Source organism: Dreissena polymorpha, chromosome 14 (genome assembly GCF_020536995.1).
Source record: "Dreissena polymorpha isolate Duluth1 chromosome 14, UMN_Dpol_1.0, whole genome shotgun sequence".
Lineage (NCBI taxonomy): Eukaryota > Metazoa > Mollusca > Bivalvia > Myida > Dreissenidae > Dreissena > Dreissena polymorpha.
Window position 1 is genome coordinate 10,306,957 of NC_068368.1, and position 17,394 is coordinate 10,324,350.

At 32.2% G+C, this 17,394-nt stretch overlaps 1 protein-coding gene across 1 annotated transcript in view; it reads left to right on the top strand.

The window, feature by feature from the left end:
• Positions 1-17,394, top strand: part of LOC127858070 (uncharacterized) — a 65,077-nt gene that overhangs the window by 33,745 nt on the left and 13,938 nt on the right. The window contains exon 2 of the mRNA XM_052394955.1: positions 16,802-16,815. Within this exon, the coding sequence (XP_052250915.1) occupies positions 16,802-16,815 (14 nt within the window). The remainder of the gene's footprint in view (positions 1-16,801; positions 16,816-17,394) is intronic.

Below are 17,394 nucleotides of genomic sequence, written 5' to 3' on the forward strand. Positions count from 1 at the left end.
CGAGTCGATATATTAAGGTGGCTTATTCGCTAGTAATTGTATTAAATAACTAATGACATTATATTTATCTGCGTCCATACAATTTTCGCATTGCTTGAGACGTATTAAAAAGCGTTGTGGAACTTATGAACGTCTATTGATCTGCGTATAGACAACGATTACATCGTGCGTATACCATCAAACTAAGGTTGTACACGGACCGTTTTACGTCACAACTGAATACATTTTACACTTACTCTTGCATGTTTAATTTCCATTACAAGGATCGCGATTTTAATTAAAATAAAAATACTTTAGTCGCAATTGAAGCAGTATAAGCACGCACATGGATAAGGATTGCATTACTTATTTAATGCCATAAATTAAGATGTTTGTGTCGACTGAGCGCAAATGTATATGGAAAAATCCCATGCATTCCCCGATTGTAACCATATTCGCGCCCTGTGAGTGCTGTCGAAACGCATGCAGATTAATAGGACTTATTAGCTTTCCGTCGAATTTAAAATCCATATAAAAACCTGTGAAATACACTGTGAAGGTTGTTGGCATGCATAAGGATTAATAGGGTATCACAAGTTCCCCGTTGAAATTAGATCCATATAAGAATCTGATAGGATGCGTTGAAACGCATGCAGATTTATAGGGTTTCATTGGTTGTCCGTCGCAAGTAAACTTTATAAGAATCTTAGAAATGCCATGTGAATGTTGTCGAAACGCCAGCAGATTTATAGGGCTTTATTATTTTTCTTTCGCAAATTAATCACATATAAAAACCTGAGATATGCCTTGTAAAGTTTATTGGACGCATACAGATTGTTCGGGCTTCAGTAGTTATCCGTCGCATGAAACCAAAATCGGAACCTGCTCAGACTTTGGACCTGGACGCAGATGATTAGGGACTCACTACATTTTAAATGCAATTAAGAGATTATAGCACACGGGATAAAACACTTATAAATCTTCAATGCTGTGGGAACACATGCAGATTAATAGGGCTGCAATAGTTTTCCGTCGAAATCAACCACATATAATTCAAAGAATCTTCTTAGATTGTTTAGACATAAATAAGGTGTTCATATCGCATTTAATGGAATAAAGCCCGTATAAGCATTAGTTAAATAATATCTTTTAATATAGCATAGAGACCGTATAAGAATACGGGAATGTCAACTGGGTGCAGATTATAGGGCTTCATTTGTTATCAATTGCAATTTAAAAACATATTGAAACATCTGAAGTTTGTACGGATGTATATAAATATAGTTTATTAAATAAACATCATACCATAAGCAGACAAATAATGTTTATTAAATGTTAATTAAATAAAATGCATACAATTAATAGTTGTAGTCGGTATCTATATAGATCTGTTCCGGAGAATACACCTGCATACAAACTGAAAATACTCAATTTCTGATGACGCAAACACACTGGGATATACACTCAATGACAGTCTGCTCTATACGATCTGTTATGCACGTCTGCACATAACATCAACCATTTACCTACGACAAGAAAATCATGAATCGCGAAAACATATTTCAGGATAAACTATGCCGCAACAATAAGATTTTTTAACTATGTGACTCAAGACAAATGATCACGAACATGAAGTTTATAACGAAATGGATGGTTCGTGTGCAGTATTGCATATATCACGTATAATCCTACTTGTATCGTGTTAAATACACACACAGTTTCGTTTTCTGATCCTAGGTGTTAATACAAAAATAAATATTTGTAGAGTTTACAAATGACGCACGTTGTTTTAGGCTATGTAACACTATGATGCATGCATCATAATATTATAAATTGTAGTATGCGTGTGTGTTTGTAATTCAAAGCTTGTTTACAGGTCTGAGTTTTCATGACTACAGTATGTGCCTTTTCAGGGCAAAATATTTAATTTGAGCCAAAGAAGATCAAATTTACCCCGGCTGCCTGGGTGTTGGTCAAGGAAAGAAGTTTGATCCAATTAGACCAGTGCACGATGTTCAATGAGACCTTAAATGTGCACTGGTAGACCATTAATAAATTGTTTTATGCATGAAACCGACAAAATTAAATCCTCATCTAAAAATAGATGTCCACGCCCCGCCTACTCGTTTGCGGCGTTGATTAACTCCGCCTTTTCATCTCTATTCACCGTTGACATTGAATGCGCATGCGTAGAGACTAATTCATCCCTTAGAGAGCTTAATTCATCGCAATTAATCCCTAATAGAGATGAATTCGGTGAAAACGGGGTGAAAACGGATTAATCCCTAAAAATCGGCTGAATGAGGGTTAATCCCGGAACAAAATCCCTAACCCCACTGTAGTAGTAACGGGTTACTGGAAATACCGGAATCTACAGGAGTCTTCATGAATCAAAATCTATGTAAACAACACCAATAATCGATTAAAAATAAATTACGTATGGTAATGTTTTAAACAATACCACAAATATTGTTATTTAATAACTGTATTTATGTTACATATCATTAATCAAGCATACAACATGTGAACAATTTTTCATCGATATATAAGCTATCATTGCACACTTTCAAATAGGTAGTACATTAAGCGCCTTTGAACGTGCACTCTTGCATGAAAAAGGGCGCTATAAAAATCCGGTATAATTTAATAATACATTAATTGTATATTAATCATAGTTTTTAAACAAACTTTACACTTACATTTATTCGTAATCCTATAGGCCTATACAAAAATGCTTAGTTAGTGCGTAATATGCCATTATATGAGCAGCAATAAATACATATATTAAAACTGTCAAAATCTGAGTAGGAATATAACAGAGTAAATGGGTTATATTGATATATCATCGTGTTTATTCTTTTTTTAAAGCTTTTATTCAGAAATACATATAAACATTCACATACATACTATTAATGAACATATCATAAAAGTACTAATACAATATATACCACAATTGTATATAGCGTAGCATGAAAAAAGGTACAATTGTTTGTCATATTTGTGTATGCCTCATATTCATTTCTTGACAAAAAGGAGACAAAAGCAAGAAAAAAGAGAAAAAAAGTCAAGTTACCCACAGATAAAAAACCTGGACAAAAAGAAAAACTATTTTCGATGTACTCATCCTAACATTTGTTTACAGTGACAAATATATAGTTTAAGTATAAAGTCGTTAGTTGTGTATGCTAACAATTTCTTTAACTACTGACCATCGTTCTTTTTCAGTTTCAGTTAGTTTTATGTTGTTATATATTGAGTAAGCCCCCGATAAACTTTTAAGTAATCCATTATAATTTGGTAAAGTTTTCTTTCTTCTACAAGCAAAATATATTGTTTGACTTCGAGAGATAATATATTCAGTTTTTCGTTTGCAAATCCAGTACTTCCAAGAATAAATGACTTACAGTTCATTGTACCAGGTATATTTAATCTGTGCACTAGGTCTGTCTTTAGATAATTGATCAATATTTTGACTGTGTCACATTCCCCCAAAAAAGGTGGGTAATTGTTTCTTCTTCTTGGTTACAAAAAGTACAATTTCTATTGTTAATTAAATTCATTTTATAATATATAGAATTAGTTCCTAATATTTGGTGGATAATTCTATACTGAAACCACTGTGAGTAAGTATCTCTCGTTATGAAGAAATGATTTAAAAAAATATATTTCCATGTATTTTCCTCGTTATTGAGTATTTCCCATTTTTTCTTGCAAATAGGTTCTACATTCTTTTTAACAAAACATTCAAATATGATTCTAGATAGACTTTTATAATTGATAAAAAAGTTAGCATAGCATGACAGAGAAGGCATTTGAATACTCACGTCTCTGTTGTTAAATTCGAGATTTAAGGGTCTAATAAATGTCTTCACTGGGTGAATAAGACCTTCATAATGAATAAAATTGATACTTTTACCAGTGTATTGTTCAATTTGTGTTTTGCTTAAAAATAAGTTTGAGTCAATAACTATATAACGAACAAATCTTATGCCTCTGTCATACATTGCTTTAATAAAGAAGTGTTCATTACCGATGTTTAATTTATGATGGTAAAACAAAGGCATATTTAAGACACTATTAACATCAGAAGTATCTAACAAGTCAATAAACTGTTCATAACATGTAAACACTTCAAACCAGAAATCATTTTTAAACTGTTTTTGATAACATCAGCATAATGTTTTCCTGTGTTAAAAAGTGTTACTATATTAAAAGCGATTTAATAAAAAAGGTACACTTACTTTCATAATATGAATACAGTTTGCTTATCCATGCATTTTTTATTTTTTTTAGAATAAGCATATATGTCAACCATATTTAATCCGTCATTTTCGTACTTTTGTACTAGAGCGGAGCTTTTGATTTTATATGGTTTGCCATCCCACAACTAATCAAACATAAGTTTATTAATTTTTTTCAAGGATTTCCTTATTAGGGGTTGGAATGGCATAAAAAACAGTTAGTAAATAATGGAAGTATTAAAGACTTTATCACGGTTATTCTACCTATAGGAGTAAGTGGACTTTTTTCCATTGATTAATTAGATTTATCGCTTTATCATTTTTTCCGCTAACGTTTAAATCAACCATATTTTGTAAGTTGACATCAAATATTATTCCTAACAACGTAAATCTGGTAACTCCCATGTTAATTTGTATTTAGTTTTTATTGATTTTGAGCTATACTTTAGGGCTCCTATCCATATAACATTAGTTTTATCACAATTTACGTTTAGTCCAGAGAATAAAGAACAAGAGGGCCAAGATGGCTCTAGTTCGCTTACCTGATAGGAGTCGGTTCATTTTATCTTTACCAAACGTCAAACTTGACCTAGATATTGTCCAGACAAACATCCTGGTCAAGTTTCATCATTATTGAACCAAAACTCTGGCATATGGAGTGTTTTTGTTTTTTTAAGATTTGACCTGGTGACCTATATTTTGAGTTGACCCCCCCCCCCCCCCTTACCAACATCAAACTTTGCTTACAAAAATAAATATTACGGCCAAGATTCATAAAATCTGAAACAAAATTGTTACCACTAGAGTGTTTACAAGGATTTTGTATAATATAATGAACATTTGGACAATCTTAGGGCAATAATTTTGGCATTAGTTATGTGATATATATAAAACCAATCTGTGTACCAAGTTTCATGATGATTGGGCAAAAAATAAGATTTTTAGAGTGTTCACAAGCTTGTTTTTACTATATAAATATAAGAAAACTGCTCCCCCCGGCAGCCATGTTATTCAACTGACCGGAACCATTTTCGAACTCATCTCTTATATCAAGAAAAAAATGTTCTGACCAAATTTCATGCAAATTGGGCCAAAAATGTGACTTCTAGAGTGTTCACATGTTTTCACTATATACATATAGAGAAAAATGCCCCGCTTACTGGCGGCCATGTTTTTTCACCGATCTGGACCATTTTCGAACTCGTCCGAGATATCAATAAAACCAACGTTTTGATGAACTTTCATGATGATTGGGCAAAAATTGTGACTTCTAGAGTGTTTACAAGGTTTCTCTATAGCCAAATAAGGAAAACTACCCCCCCCCCTTGGCAGCCATGTTATTCAACTGACCGGAACCATTTTCAAACTCAACTCTCAAATCAAGGAAACATATGTTCTGACCAAATTTCATGAAAATTGGGCCAAAAATGTGACTTCTAGAGTGTTAACATGTTTTCACAATATACATATAGAGAAAAATGACCCGCCCACTGGCGGCCATGTTTTTTCACCGATCTGGACCATTTTCAAACTCGTCCGTGATATCAATAAAACCAATGTTTTGACCAACTTTCATGATGATTGGGCAAACATTGTGACTTCTAGAGTGTTTACAAGGTTTCTCTATAGCCAAATAAGGAAAACTTCCCCGCCCACTGGCGGCCATGTTTTTCAACGGACCAGAACCACTTTTGAACTCGACCACCATTTCATTAAGGCAAACATGTTGACAAAGTTACATGAAGATTGGGCATGAAATGTGACTTCTACAGTGTTTACACGTTTTTTAGTTTAATGTTTGTTCAATGCAGTTGAAAGACAGCGTGTCGAAGGCTTTTTCAAAATCAATTAGCATAATAAGACCAGTTATTTTGTTATGTTCTGCATGATTCATTATATCCTAGAGTAGTCTTGTATTCTCTCCGATGTATCGTCCTGAAACAAAACCAGGTTTGTCTTTTGAAATGAGATCTGGTAATTGCATTTTACGTCTATTTGCTTTGGTTCCATGTGCTAATTTATAGATTGTATTGAGCAAAGTAATAGGTCTCCAATTTTTAAGAACATGTTTGGGTTTATTATCCTTAGGGAGACAAGTGATAATGCCTTGTTTTTGTGTTACCGAAAAACTATTATTCAAATATGCAAAGTTAATGCTTCTTATCACAAATTTTCCTATTTTATTCCAGAACATTTAAAAAATAAGTTGTGAAGTCATCTGATCCTGGGCTTTTGTCATTATTCATTTTCCTAAGCGTATAAGTTAGTTCGTCATAATTTAAGGTTCCTGCCAAGCTATTGGATTGATCTGTATTTAGTTTAGGAACATCTAAGTTTTCCAAATAGTTAGAATTATAGTCAGAAGTTATTTCAGTTTGTTCATATAGCTTTTTGTAAAAAGACGCAGTTTCTTTAAGGATTTTTGATTGTTTATGTATCGTTGACCCGTCATCTTTTTCAATAAAAGGTATGATTTTGTTTGTGTAATTTCTTTTTTCAAGTGAACAAAACTAGTTTGTTGTTTTTTCTCCATGTTAAATCCACTGACTTCTAGATCGAATTATATGACCCATTTTAATTTTGTGTCCCATAATTCATTTAATTCAGCGTTTAATTGATCAAGTTATTCCTTGTTGCTTTCATGAAGATTTTTTTCTAATTGTTCAATTTTCAGTGCAAGTTCACATTCCTTTGTAGATACCACTTTGTTTTTATGACTAGAATACGAAATAGTTTTCCCCCTTATTTCCACTTAGAGCGTGTCTAGAAAAAGCTGGTGATTTATAGTAAAATATATTTCGCTATCATCAATTTTGTGGAGATTGTCTGTGTTTTATATTGGCAGACAGTATTGCCGTTTTATCTCATCAATTTTAGTATTTACACAATTAACATAGTCAATATCACAAAGTAAAGAATTGTGAAATTTCCAAAATCCCTTTCCATGTTCAATATTTTGAAATTGTAACGAGATATCAATTACTGAATGATCAGATTTGAGACTTGTTCAAATATTTGATGATTTCAAAAAATTTAACATATTTGGCGTTATTAAAATGAAGTCTAGTCTCGCCTGTTGCAATGGGCTTGTGCGTCGCCATGATAATCTTCGAACATTTCCATGCATTTCTCTAAAAGCGTCTATTAAATTTCGTTTGGCTATTTCTTCAAGGATAATTCTTCTTGAGTTTATATTATTGTTCATCGATTTATAATTACTATAATCTAAGTCGTTATTAAGAACAAGATTAAAATCCCCACATATTATAAAATCATCATTTCCGAATTCATCAATTATCGTGAAGATATTTTTATAAAAATGGGGAGTATCTATATTCGGACAATTAACAGTTATTAACGAAACTTAACGTTCTCCCAGTATCATATCAAGTCCAATAAAATTACCTACAGAATCATTTTAAACCCTTGAACTTTACAGTCAATTCCCCGTTTAATTAAAATTGCACACCCTCTGGCATTTGATTTACCATAGCTCAAATTACACAAACCATCTCAAACAGAATACATTTCATTTTCAACATCCTTTGGAAAGTGCGTATCTTGCAAACAATAAATATGAAAGTCGTTATCTTTTAAAAAGTTTAAAACAATTATTCGTTTTTTGCTCCCATATAGACCGCGGCAGTTCAACGACGCAATTTTTATATCATTCATTGACTAAATAGGTAGCAGTAAATCCTAAAAACAGTATTTTTGTCACATCTTCAAAAGATAATTTCAATGCAATAGAAATAAAGTTCAGATAAGTACACTGTACGCAACAATTGACAATCCAAATTACAAAAATAGCAATTTCATAAAAAAATACATTGTTTTTGGCTAAACATTATCATCTGTGGGAAGATTTCTCTTCTAAACAAACATGCACAAAAAGAAACAACACAAAAATGTTATATGTACAAAAAATACAAATATTAGGTTGAGGGATGGAGACTAAACACTGTTTTGTCAACATCGTAAAATTTAGACGCCGTGCAATGGATGATGTCTCTTTGAAAAAAAAATCCCTGAATACCGAATTTCTTTTTCTACCTATAAAAATCGTTTTTTATATTTAGCATTATAAATGTACGTATCCTGGTTTCAATATGATATCATTTATATTCAATAATATAAAATGAGTCGATCCAAAAATGTGCTATTATCGACATCAACATTTAACTAGTTACACTTAGCCGGGTGTATGGGGGATATGTGGGTGTTTTCGCGAGTGTTGTGTGCGTGTGTTGTGCTGGTGCGGGTATGTGCGTATGTGCGCAAGTTTGTGTATGTGTGCGTGCGTGTGTGCGCGCATGCGTGTGTTCGCGTGTACGTGCGTGTGTGTATGTGAGCGCGTGTGTATCCGCACGCGCATTTGTGCGCGTGAGTGCGCCTGTGTGTGTGTGTGTGTGTGTGTGTGCGTGCGTGTGTGTGTGTGTGTGTGTGTGTGTGTGTGTGTGTGTGTGTGTGTGTGTGTGTGTGTGTGTGTGTGTGTGTGTGTGTGTGTGTGTGTGTGTGTGTGTGTGTGTGTGTGTGTGTGTGTGTGTGTGTGTGTGTGTGTGTGTGTGTGTGTGTGTGTGTGTGTGTGTGTGTGTGTGAGGGTGGGTGTGTGTGTGTGTGTGTGAGGGTGGGTGTGTGTGTGTGTGTGCGTGTGTGTGTGCGGGTGTGCATGTGTGTGTGCGCACGTGTGAGTGTGTGCTGGTTTAACTTTGCGTGCGTGCGAACGTGTGAGTTTTGGGCATGCTTGCTATGTGTTTGTGCGTTTGCGCGTAAGTGTGTGTGTTTGTGCGTCCGTGCGTGTGGGTTTGTGCGTGTGTGAACGTTGTGTAACTAAATATGGCTATTGCAATGACAAAATATTTGTAAATATTAAGAGACATATGCTCTATAAAAACGCACACGAAACGTATGGTACAGCTGTACAATAAAAAAGTACACAGGTAATTGTGTACGTCCGTCTCTTTGTCGATCCAAATATACGAAAACGAAATATGCTTAGATCGACTGACGGATAATCACACTTTTTATTAAATAAAGAAAGGCTTGTTAGAAGTTATCTGCCTTTGGGATGTAAATATAATATGTTAATATCGTCTGTATCCGGCCGTCAGTTAATCTAGTTCCGAAAAAAAAAATGAACTAGACTAACCACCGGATGTGTTTATACTAGTCTATCAAAATTATGAGAGTTTATTCTCTCTTAATTCATTTTAAAGAATTGCGTCAAATAAATAAAACATTGCGATATTTACTCAGACAAAATCACTCAAAACATGCCATGATTAAATGAACGGGTTTCGTTATTTACTTACTATTCATTTCACTCTTACTAGTTTCCAGCCCTCTTAATTAAAAGATGATGTTGTACAAGCATCATTTATAATTATTTTTCTAAAAATTACAAGTTCATAAATAAAGTGATACTTAACTTTCTATTGTATTGTTTGAAATGTGAGTGTAATAGCCAGGGCTGTTGTTTACCGATTTAATGGCTGTTAATGTCTAACAGGGTCATATTCCGAATAGCACAATATGTCTTGTCCCCAAATCTAGTGCTCACACAACATTTCTAATTGATGATTTAAAATTGAAATGTTTAAAAATAGAGATTATCAGGCTACAAATAAACTTTTTATTTTTGTTATACATGTTATTGATATCTTAATGTTCAATACATTTTTATGTTTTATCATTAATAATTCGTAATGAATAAACAAAACGGAAATGCTTTTTTCCAAATTTAAGAGAAAAGGCTCGCATAAAGCATAGCATATAGCTTATAGCATATGTCACATTCTATTAATGGTTAGAAAAAGCCCTAGATACTGGACGTTGATGTCCGAGGAGTAATTATCTGTATGTAATGCATGAACATATAGAGAATACATTCCAAATTAGATTGTGTTTAGAATTATGCATTGGTAGTCAAAATTTGTGATTTACCAATGATTCCTTAGAAATTTTGATTGTACGCTTAATTTTATAATATTTTACATTATTTTCATAATTTTAGAAGTATTTAAGAAATTTAGTAACCAATGTTAGATTTTAGTGGATATTGGCAATTTTGGCTTATGGTTGTGCAATATGTTTTTGAAGACAAACATTCTTAATTGCATTATGTTAATTAGAATCAGTTTTCAGTAAAATTAAGTAATTTTGGTTCATTAGAGTTTTCGACGTTTTAAAATGTTAATAAATGTCATGTACTACTGGGCTATTGATTGATTAATTTCTAAAGTAAATGAAAAGAAAACAATGAATTATGTTTTTTTAAATAAAGAAATAGTTCATTTTGTTATACAAGTTTGTGTTGAGTATCTGATAGAAGTAGACAATAAAGACATTTGAACAGTCGTAGTATAACAGTATTATGATAAATTCATTTCAAAAATCCATTCTTTGGTGCAGTTAAAAATACTGTATTGATAAAGTTCATTGCGGAAGTACAAACAGAATAAGTAAGTCACTCAATGGCTACTCATTTGGAAATTACCATGCCAAACAGTCATCAGTGATGGCAGTGTCAGGTACTTTGCAGATTTTGAAGTTTTCCCACTTGACAGCTGCCATAAATCAAGCAAGCGTGATAAAGTTGTTGGTCTTATTTGTTTATGTGTTGTGCTCAGTAATCTATTGCTATTAATTTAATCTGGGACATATATGTATAGCACAAGTAGATAATCCGTTATAATGACATCATCATTTATAACACACTGTACTAGTATTTAAAACAAGGTACGATATACACTATAAAAAAATAAACTGTTAAATTAAGAGCAAAACTTTTTAAATAAATATCTTTTATCATCTTACAACATTTACCCATACACGTAAATGAAATATGTTCAATACCTGTTCAATACCTGAATAAACACAGTTTATAAATAGGGACATTCATGAACAATATCACAAATATAGAAATAGTTGTACGAATATAAAAAAATATAGTCTCTGAGGTACCATGCAAGTTACAAATTTAATTTAATTTCATTTAAAATGATTATGTTGGTCTTTGTTTAATCGGTCATGGTAAATATATCTGGGATTTTATATCAGTATCTGAACAAAATAATTGCAAATTTGTCATATCGAAGGTCTACTTTAAGATATTGATTGATGAATTGCTAATGGAATTTAAGAATTTCCCACTTCAAATGATCTACAATATCTGTAAGAGTCATCTTTGTTCTTTGTGAAAATGAAGCATTTTTAGTTGTTCGCAAGTTGTGAAAATCGGTCTGCAAGGACTACTGTTTACCAAATTACTCACGAATCGAGGATTGAATGCAAACTGATGTACCTGTTCGGTATTTCTTTGTGATAAAATAGTTTTACACTCAACCCGCATCTGTGCCGAGAAAGAGTTCGCGGCGCGCAAGATTATACTTTACATAACATTTTTGCATTATGAAAATAGTCAACTGCGTGTTACGATAAAATTGCGTAACACAGCTTTCCTGAAATAACACAGGAGCAGGTCAGCCACAGGTCGCGAAGACGAAACTTTCATAACAACCGATTCCTTATCATATCAACGGGAGAAAAACGAAAAAAAACACCATTTTACAATGTGATCAATAAAACCATAGCATATTTTTATTATGTAAAGCAAAAACGTATTAACATAGTTTTTTTATGATAAGTAATACGCGGTTAATTTAGAAAAATCTCGACAATTGGAAATAATTTATTCATATTCGCGTAACGGGATGGTCAACCGGATTGCCATATATCACGAAAAAAAGAAAAGTTCGAAAATACCGTATTTTTTACACTTATTAGTTTATATTGATTAAAATATCAAGACTGGTATATAATATTACTTGAAAAATGTTGTTAAGTTTTCATATTTTCAGTATATTCGGTAATCAAATTTTACTGAGTATGTCTAACAGGTAATTTGTAGATTTCTGTTGTTGTAGTTATATTTTGTGAAACTACGAGGATTACTTATATAAAGTATAAAATACACCTCCCATTGTATGAGCATGGATAGCCGAGTGCTCTTAATGGGAGACTTCTTACTCCAGGAATCCAGGGGTCAGTGGTTCGAGTCCTGTTAAGGGTTAAAAAAAATTATTATTGTTTTTAAAGGGAGATTTAAAATCCAATGTTTAAATTTATCACTATAAAGCATTAAATGACGGTATTTTAGAATTTTCTTTTTTTCGTGATAATAGCAATCTGGTTGACCATCCCTTAAAACTCAACAGAAAACAACACAAAATATTGTTTTGATCATTTTCGATATTATTGGGTTTGTAATATGTTTAAATAATACTTATATCAATATTAAAACGTGCTTTTTGCGTCGATGGTAATCTTCGCATTTGACTCGGTACTCGTTCACTAAATCGCCCTGGGAAGTCATAATGGACGATTGATAAACATTGATAACACAGTTTTGGTTTCAAGATGAAAAAACAAAAACTACCGAAAAAGAATAGTGTGTCATGATAAGACGGAATTCGTTCAATTATCTAACAACAAGTATTTGCCGTAATCGTTCAGTCGATATGGGAAGTGTTATTGAAAGACTGAATATGCCACGGAAATTTTCAGATTGCCTTAAACAACAAAGTTTGACTTCAATTTTCCAGCTAAGAGTATTGTGCTTAGATGTTTAAAGGAAACAAAAAGATATCTAAAGACTCGCGTCATGCGAAAATGGGTCTTATCCCATATGCGACCAGCGTGTAAATCAAATACTAAAAAAACATATATTTCGATCCCGAAACAATAAACTGATATTGAGCAATATGAGGAAACATATGGAATATACGTGAACCTAATTAAAGGCGGTAAATTTGCGAATAAGAAGTGACAAAAAACCAACAACAATTTTAACCATTGTTTTTAATGTAATGATTTAAAAACGTATTTAAAAGAAAAATTATTTCAAAGTCAGGATATACTTCCAATATCTTTTTTAAGCGTCACCTTTGTAATCATACGTGGAGTTTGTGTGAATCCTGTATAGAATGATGAGGGATTGAAAATCAATGTAATTTTTCTCGTTAATGTTTATGCAAAATCTCACCACTGTAAACAATTTCATGTAAATTATATTCGGGTTAACATTTTTCGTGGCCGTTCGATGGGCCTACTTTAAAAGTCGAACTTCACGTCCTGAGACTGTAATATTGAATACATTCAAAGAGCGTACATACATACATTCATTGTACATAGAACAATACGTGTGATTGATTGCCATTCCGTAAAAAAATCATTCATAAATATTTCAGATTAAGCAACCGATTTCATGGCTGAATTGCTTCGATTGAATTAACAATACAAGGGCAGATTAACTGCGACGCAGGTTTCTTCTGTTATGTTCTTGCCACCACCTGGGGCATCTGTTGCGAAGAAAAATTTTACGTCTGAAGCACTGCCGTTGCATCGTTCCCGTTTCAATAAGTTTCATGGATCGAAACCAAATAGACCAGCCAATTTCGGTCATAGAACATCTTTTGCTTCAATTAACGATAGCAACTATATTTAACGTGTGAATTCATATGAACTTATTATATTGATAAATATGGTATAATCTTAATTATCAGCTGATGCGAAATGGAACATTCTTTTGAAACGTTTTTCAATGAAACATTTCTTTTTGTTTGTTATAGTGTTGGTAAAATATATGACATGAAACCTACCTATTCGAAAATGTTTTTGACACTAAATTTCTAATTGTTAGTCATTTTGTTTAAGGTACTTGATTTTCTGTGAAAATCAAGTTGTATTGCAACACTGGTAAGCTCATTTAGTAATTCAGTTTGTTCAATACGGTTGTAATGGCAGATATTGTTGCTACTTTGGTAATTTCTGTTTGGAATGTTCCAATAAACTCTTACGTTACATATGTAGTGTTGTGCAATCCATTTTCATATTATCGTAAGTTTTAATTTGATTCGATTTGTGTGCATAATGATGTACTTTCACTACGATCGTGTAATGTTTATAACAATTCTATTTCGTGACATAGATTTCTTTCCTTTATTCCTTTTATCAATATACACTGTATATGTCAACCAAAGTTTTATGGACATTATAAAAACTCTATTAATGATTCTGGTACTAAGTTGAATTTACCACAAATACTTTTATTTATGCTATCATTTTTGAAGAAAATTATGAATCTTACATTGTTATGCATACTATTTTTTTGCAAGTTGATACAAGTGTAAAGGTTTACGAGTAGAATGAAATAATACCTTGTGGATAAAATAACTAGCTTGATACTGTTTTCAAATACAATCATGAAATCATTATTACTGATAAATGTCTTAAAGTAAAAAATATGTTTGGTATAAAACTATCGATAACCTAACCTTATACAGAAACCGTTCAACCTTAGCCGTACTGGTAAATGGAGAAGCTTTATTTTTGCTAATGGCCACCCTTGATTTGCTAGATTTTGGCAATATATGTATTAAGCGATGAAATAAAAAGTGAACCTTAACACATTATGAGATATCGCGAAATCAAACTGACATACATCATTAAATTGTTAAAAACAGCACGCATAATGTTTCAATGACATAGAAGTTGTTAACTCAGTATTTGTTTGATGATTTGAATGTATTAAAGGTATTTCAAGATTGATTATCAAATGTAACAAGCGCTGTGTATCTTTATGAATGTTAATATTACACTTTATTTCATAACAAAATTACAATTTCAAATAAACGATGTTTGAGTATTTTCAATGGACCACGACTTCCGTGTCAAATTGTGCGAAATGTGTTATAGGGAAAAGGCACATGATAAAACATATAAATTTGTGACGTAAGCAAATTAAAATAGGTTTATGTTTGACCGAAGCAAATTTTCTCCTTTGGTCACTTTGACCTCCCAAAACCCTAACCAGCGAATCAATTTGAACTTCCGAAGTACCATGGTAATGACCCATCCTGCTTCTAATTGATATCACATCTGTGAATTTTAAAACACCCTCAATCGATTAAAGGGACCATGTTGGGAATCGTTTATCTGAATCTCAGTGTAATAATGTTACTGAAGTCAATAATTACATGCGAAAAGTAAAATAAACCCTCTATTTACATATTTTTCTTTTTCAAACTATTTGTACAAAATTGGTTTAGCTTTTGATCATGTAAGTTGAAAATGTGTTTTTACCAAGTTGAGAGGAAATAACACAACTCAAATTAATAGACCAATTATTATATTTGAAATCTATAAATCACTTAAACATTTTTTAATAGCTTTAAATGGCATTGCATTCCATACCAAGTGAATTACCGTATGTCAAATGGCCTCGATCAAATACCTCTATACTTTGGTATTCAAAGACGTTTAGTTTCCAAATATCTGTGCAAGGTCTTGTCAGGCAAGTAAAATTCAAAGCCGTTTAATTTCCTTAATAACATGTTGTGCACTTAAATTATCATGAAAAATAACCCGATTATTAAAATGAAATCAAATTACAAGTGGGTGTTCTTCAAGCAGAATTTAAAATTATGAACTGTTTAATATGTATAGATTGACGAGCAAATTTTGCAAAAAAGTTTTTTTGCATTGGAAAAATAAATAGTTAAACAGCTAAAAAATGTATGCAAGAATTTGCTTCAAAAAACGCCAATCAAGTGTTTTAATATTAATGACAAAACAAATAAAAGGTTACCAAGTTTTCTAAGATTATCGGCTTAGTAGCATCTCAGACCCATAACATATTTCATATTGTGCTTGTCACAAGTAGTGCAAATACTGCATTCGTGCTATGAACATAAACATATAGACCGTTAGCATCGAGTCGCATGTGTGTATCACAAACAATGGGTTCATTAAGAGCTTGTGTAATGATTAAGATGGTCCTAAACCAAGTTTGTTCAAATCATGCCCTCGGGGTTACAACTGGCCGCAGTGTCACGCGATTCATGTAGACTTACATAATAACTTTGATGTTTAGTGTTTAAAAGTATGATTATAGTCTCGTTCTTCCAAGTTTTATTCAAATCATGCCCCTGGCGCAAAACATTCTATGGCCCTTGGATCATATGATTTATAAAGACTGTATTGTAATTAACTTAAAAAAAGAGTTGATTGTTTTGTGTACATGTTAATCAATATAACATTTTTCGTAATAAAAATTAATAAATGCTAATCAAAGAAACTATAACTGTTTCAAAATATATTCATGATTCCAATAAGCATCAAACCTATAAGTATCTTACCAGTAATAAGCTATTTAATATTAATCGATACATTTTATGGTAACGTTGTTGCCGTAGTTAAAGTACATGCACTTTACAATGAACATATTTGTTATGATTTTGTATAAGAGTTGTGTATTAATGTTTGAAAACTGTTTATAAAATATACATATTGAAAGAAAGCAACTTAATTTTTATACGGTTGGTTTCTTCTAGTTTTTGAAACAAATGAACACATTTAGCTGTGCTGTTAACATGACCACTGCGATATTAATTTTGACCCCTTAACATTTCTGTCCAGGTGTTATTTGACTGATTTTTAAAAGCGATTGAAATCTCTTATTAATTATAAATGAAGTGTCTGTGAACTTCACAAATTGATACGGCGTGTTTATATTTTTTCAGGTGCCGATTTCAGGGTAAAGATTTTTCTTATTTCATCTTATGTTTGAACACTATTTTTATATTGTTTAAGCTTTATTACAGTTTTTTTATTATCTTTAGGCCTTTATGTAATCCTGGAAAAGTGCATACTCAAAAAGAATTATGTATAATGTATACTAAGTGCTTCTTTATGATATGTGTATGCTTAGCTCACCTTAGCACAAACTCAAATTATACTATTCTGATCACTATAATTAAGGCATACTTGCAGTTTCCGGTGTGCGTCGTCAACGTAACACTATACATGCCACATTCAAACTATGCATTCAATGTTGTTTTATAATATTTGGAATGTTTATCTGGACAATATCTAGGCCTATTGAGAATCTGAGTTACGTGTAAAACCGCTACGTTACCAGGTCAAATCTTAGACAAGCATTGTTACCAGTTTAGTCATAAAATAAGTTTATGTTAGATCTAAGACGGCTCTTACATATTATATGATTGACTTAGTTACTCTCTATAGACAGAAATGTTATTGATGATAATTGAGTTTACTTTTGAGTTTTGTTTAATGCTATTGACATTTGAAGTTCGATCATTTTACCTCCCCC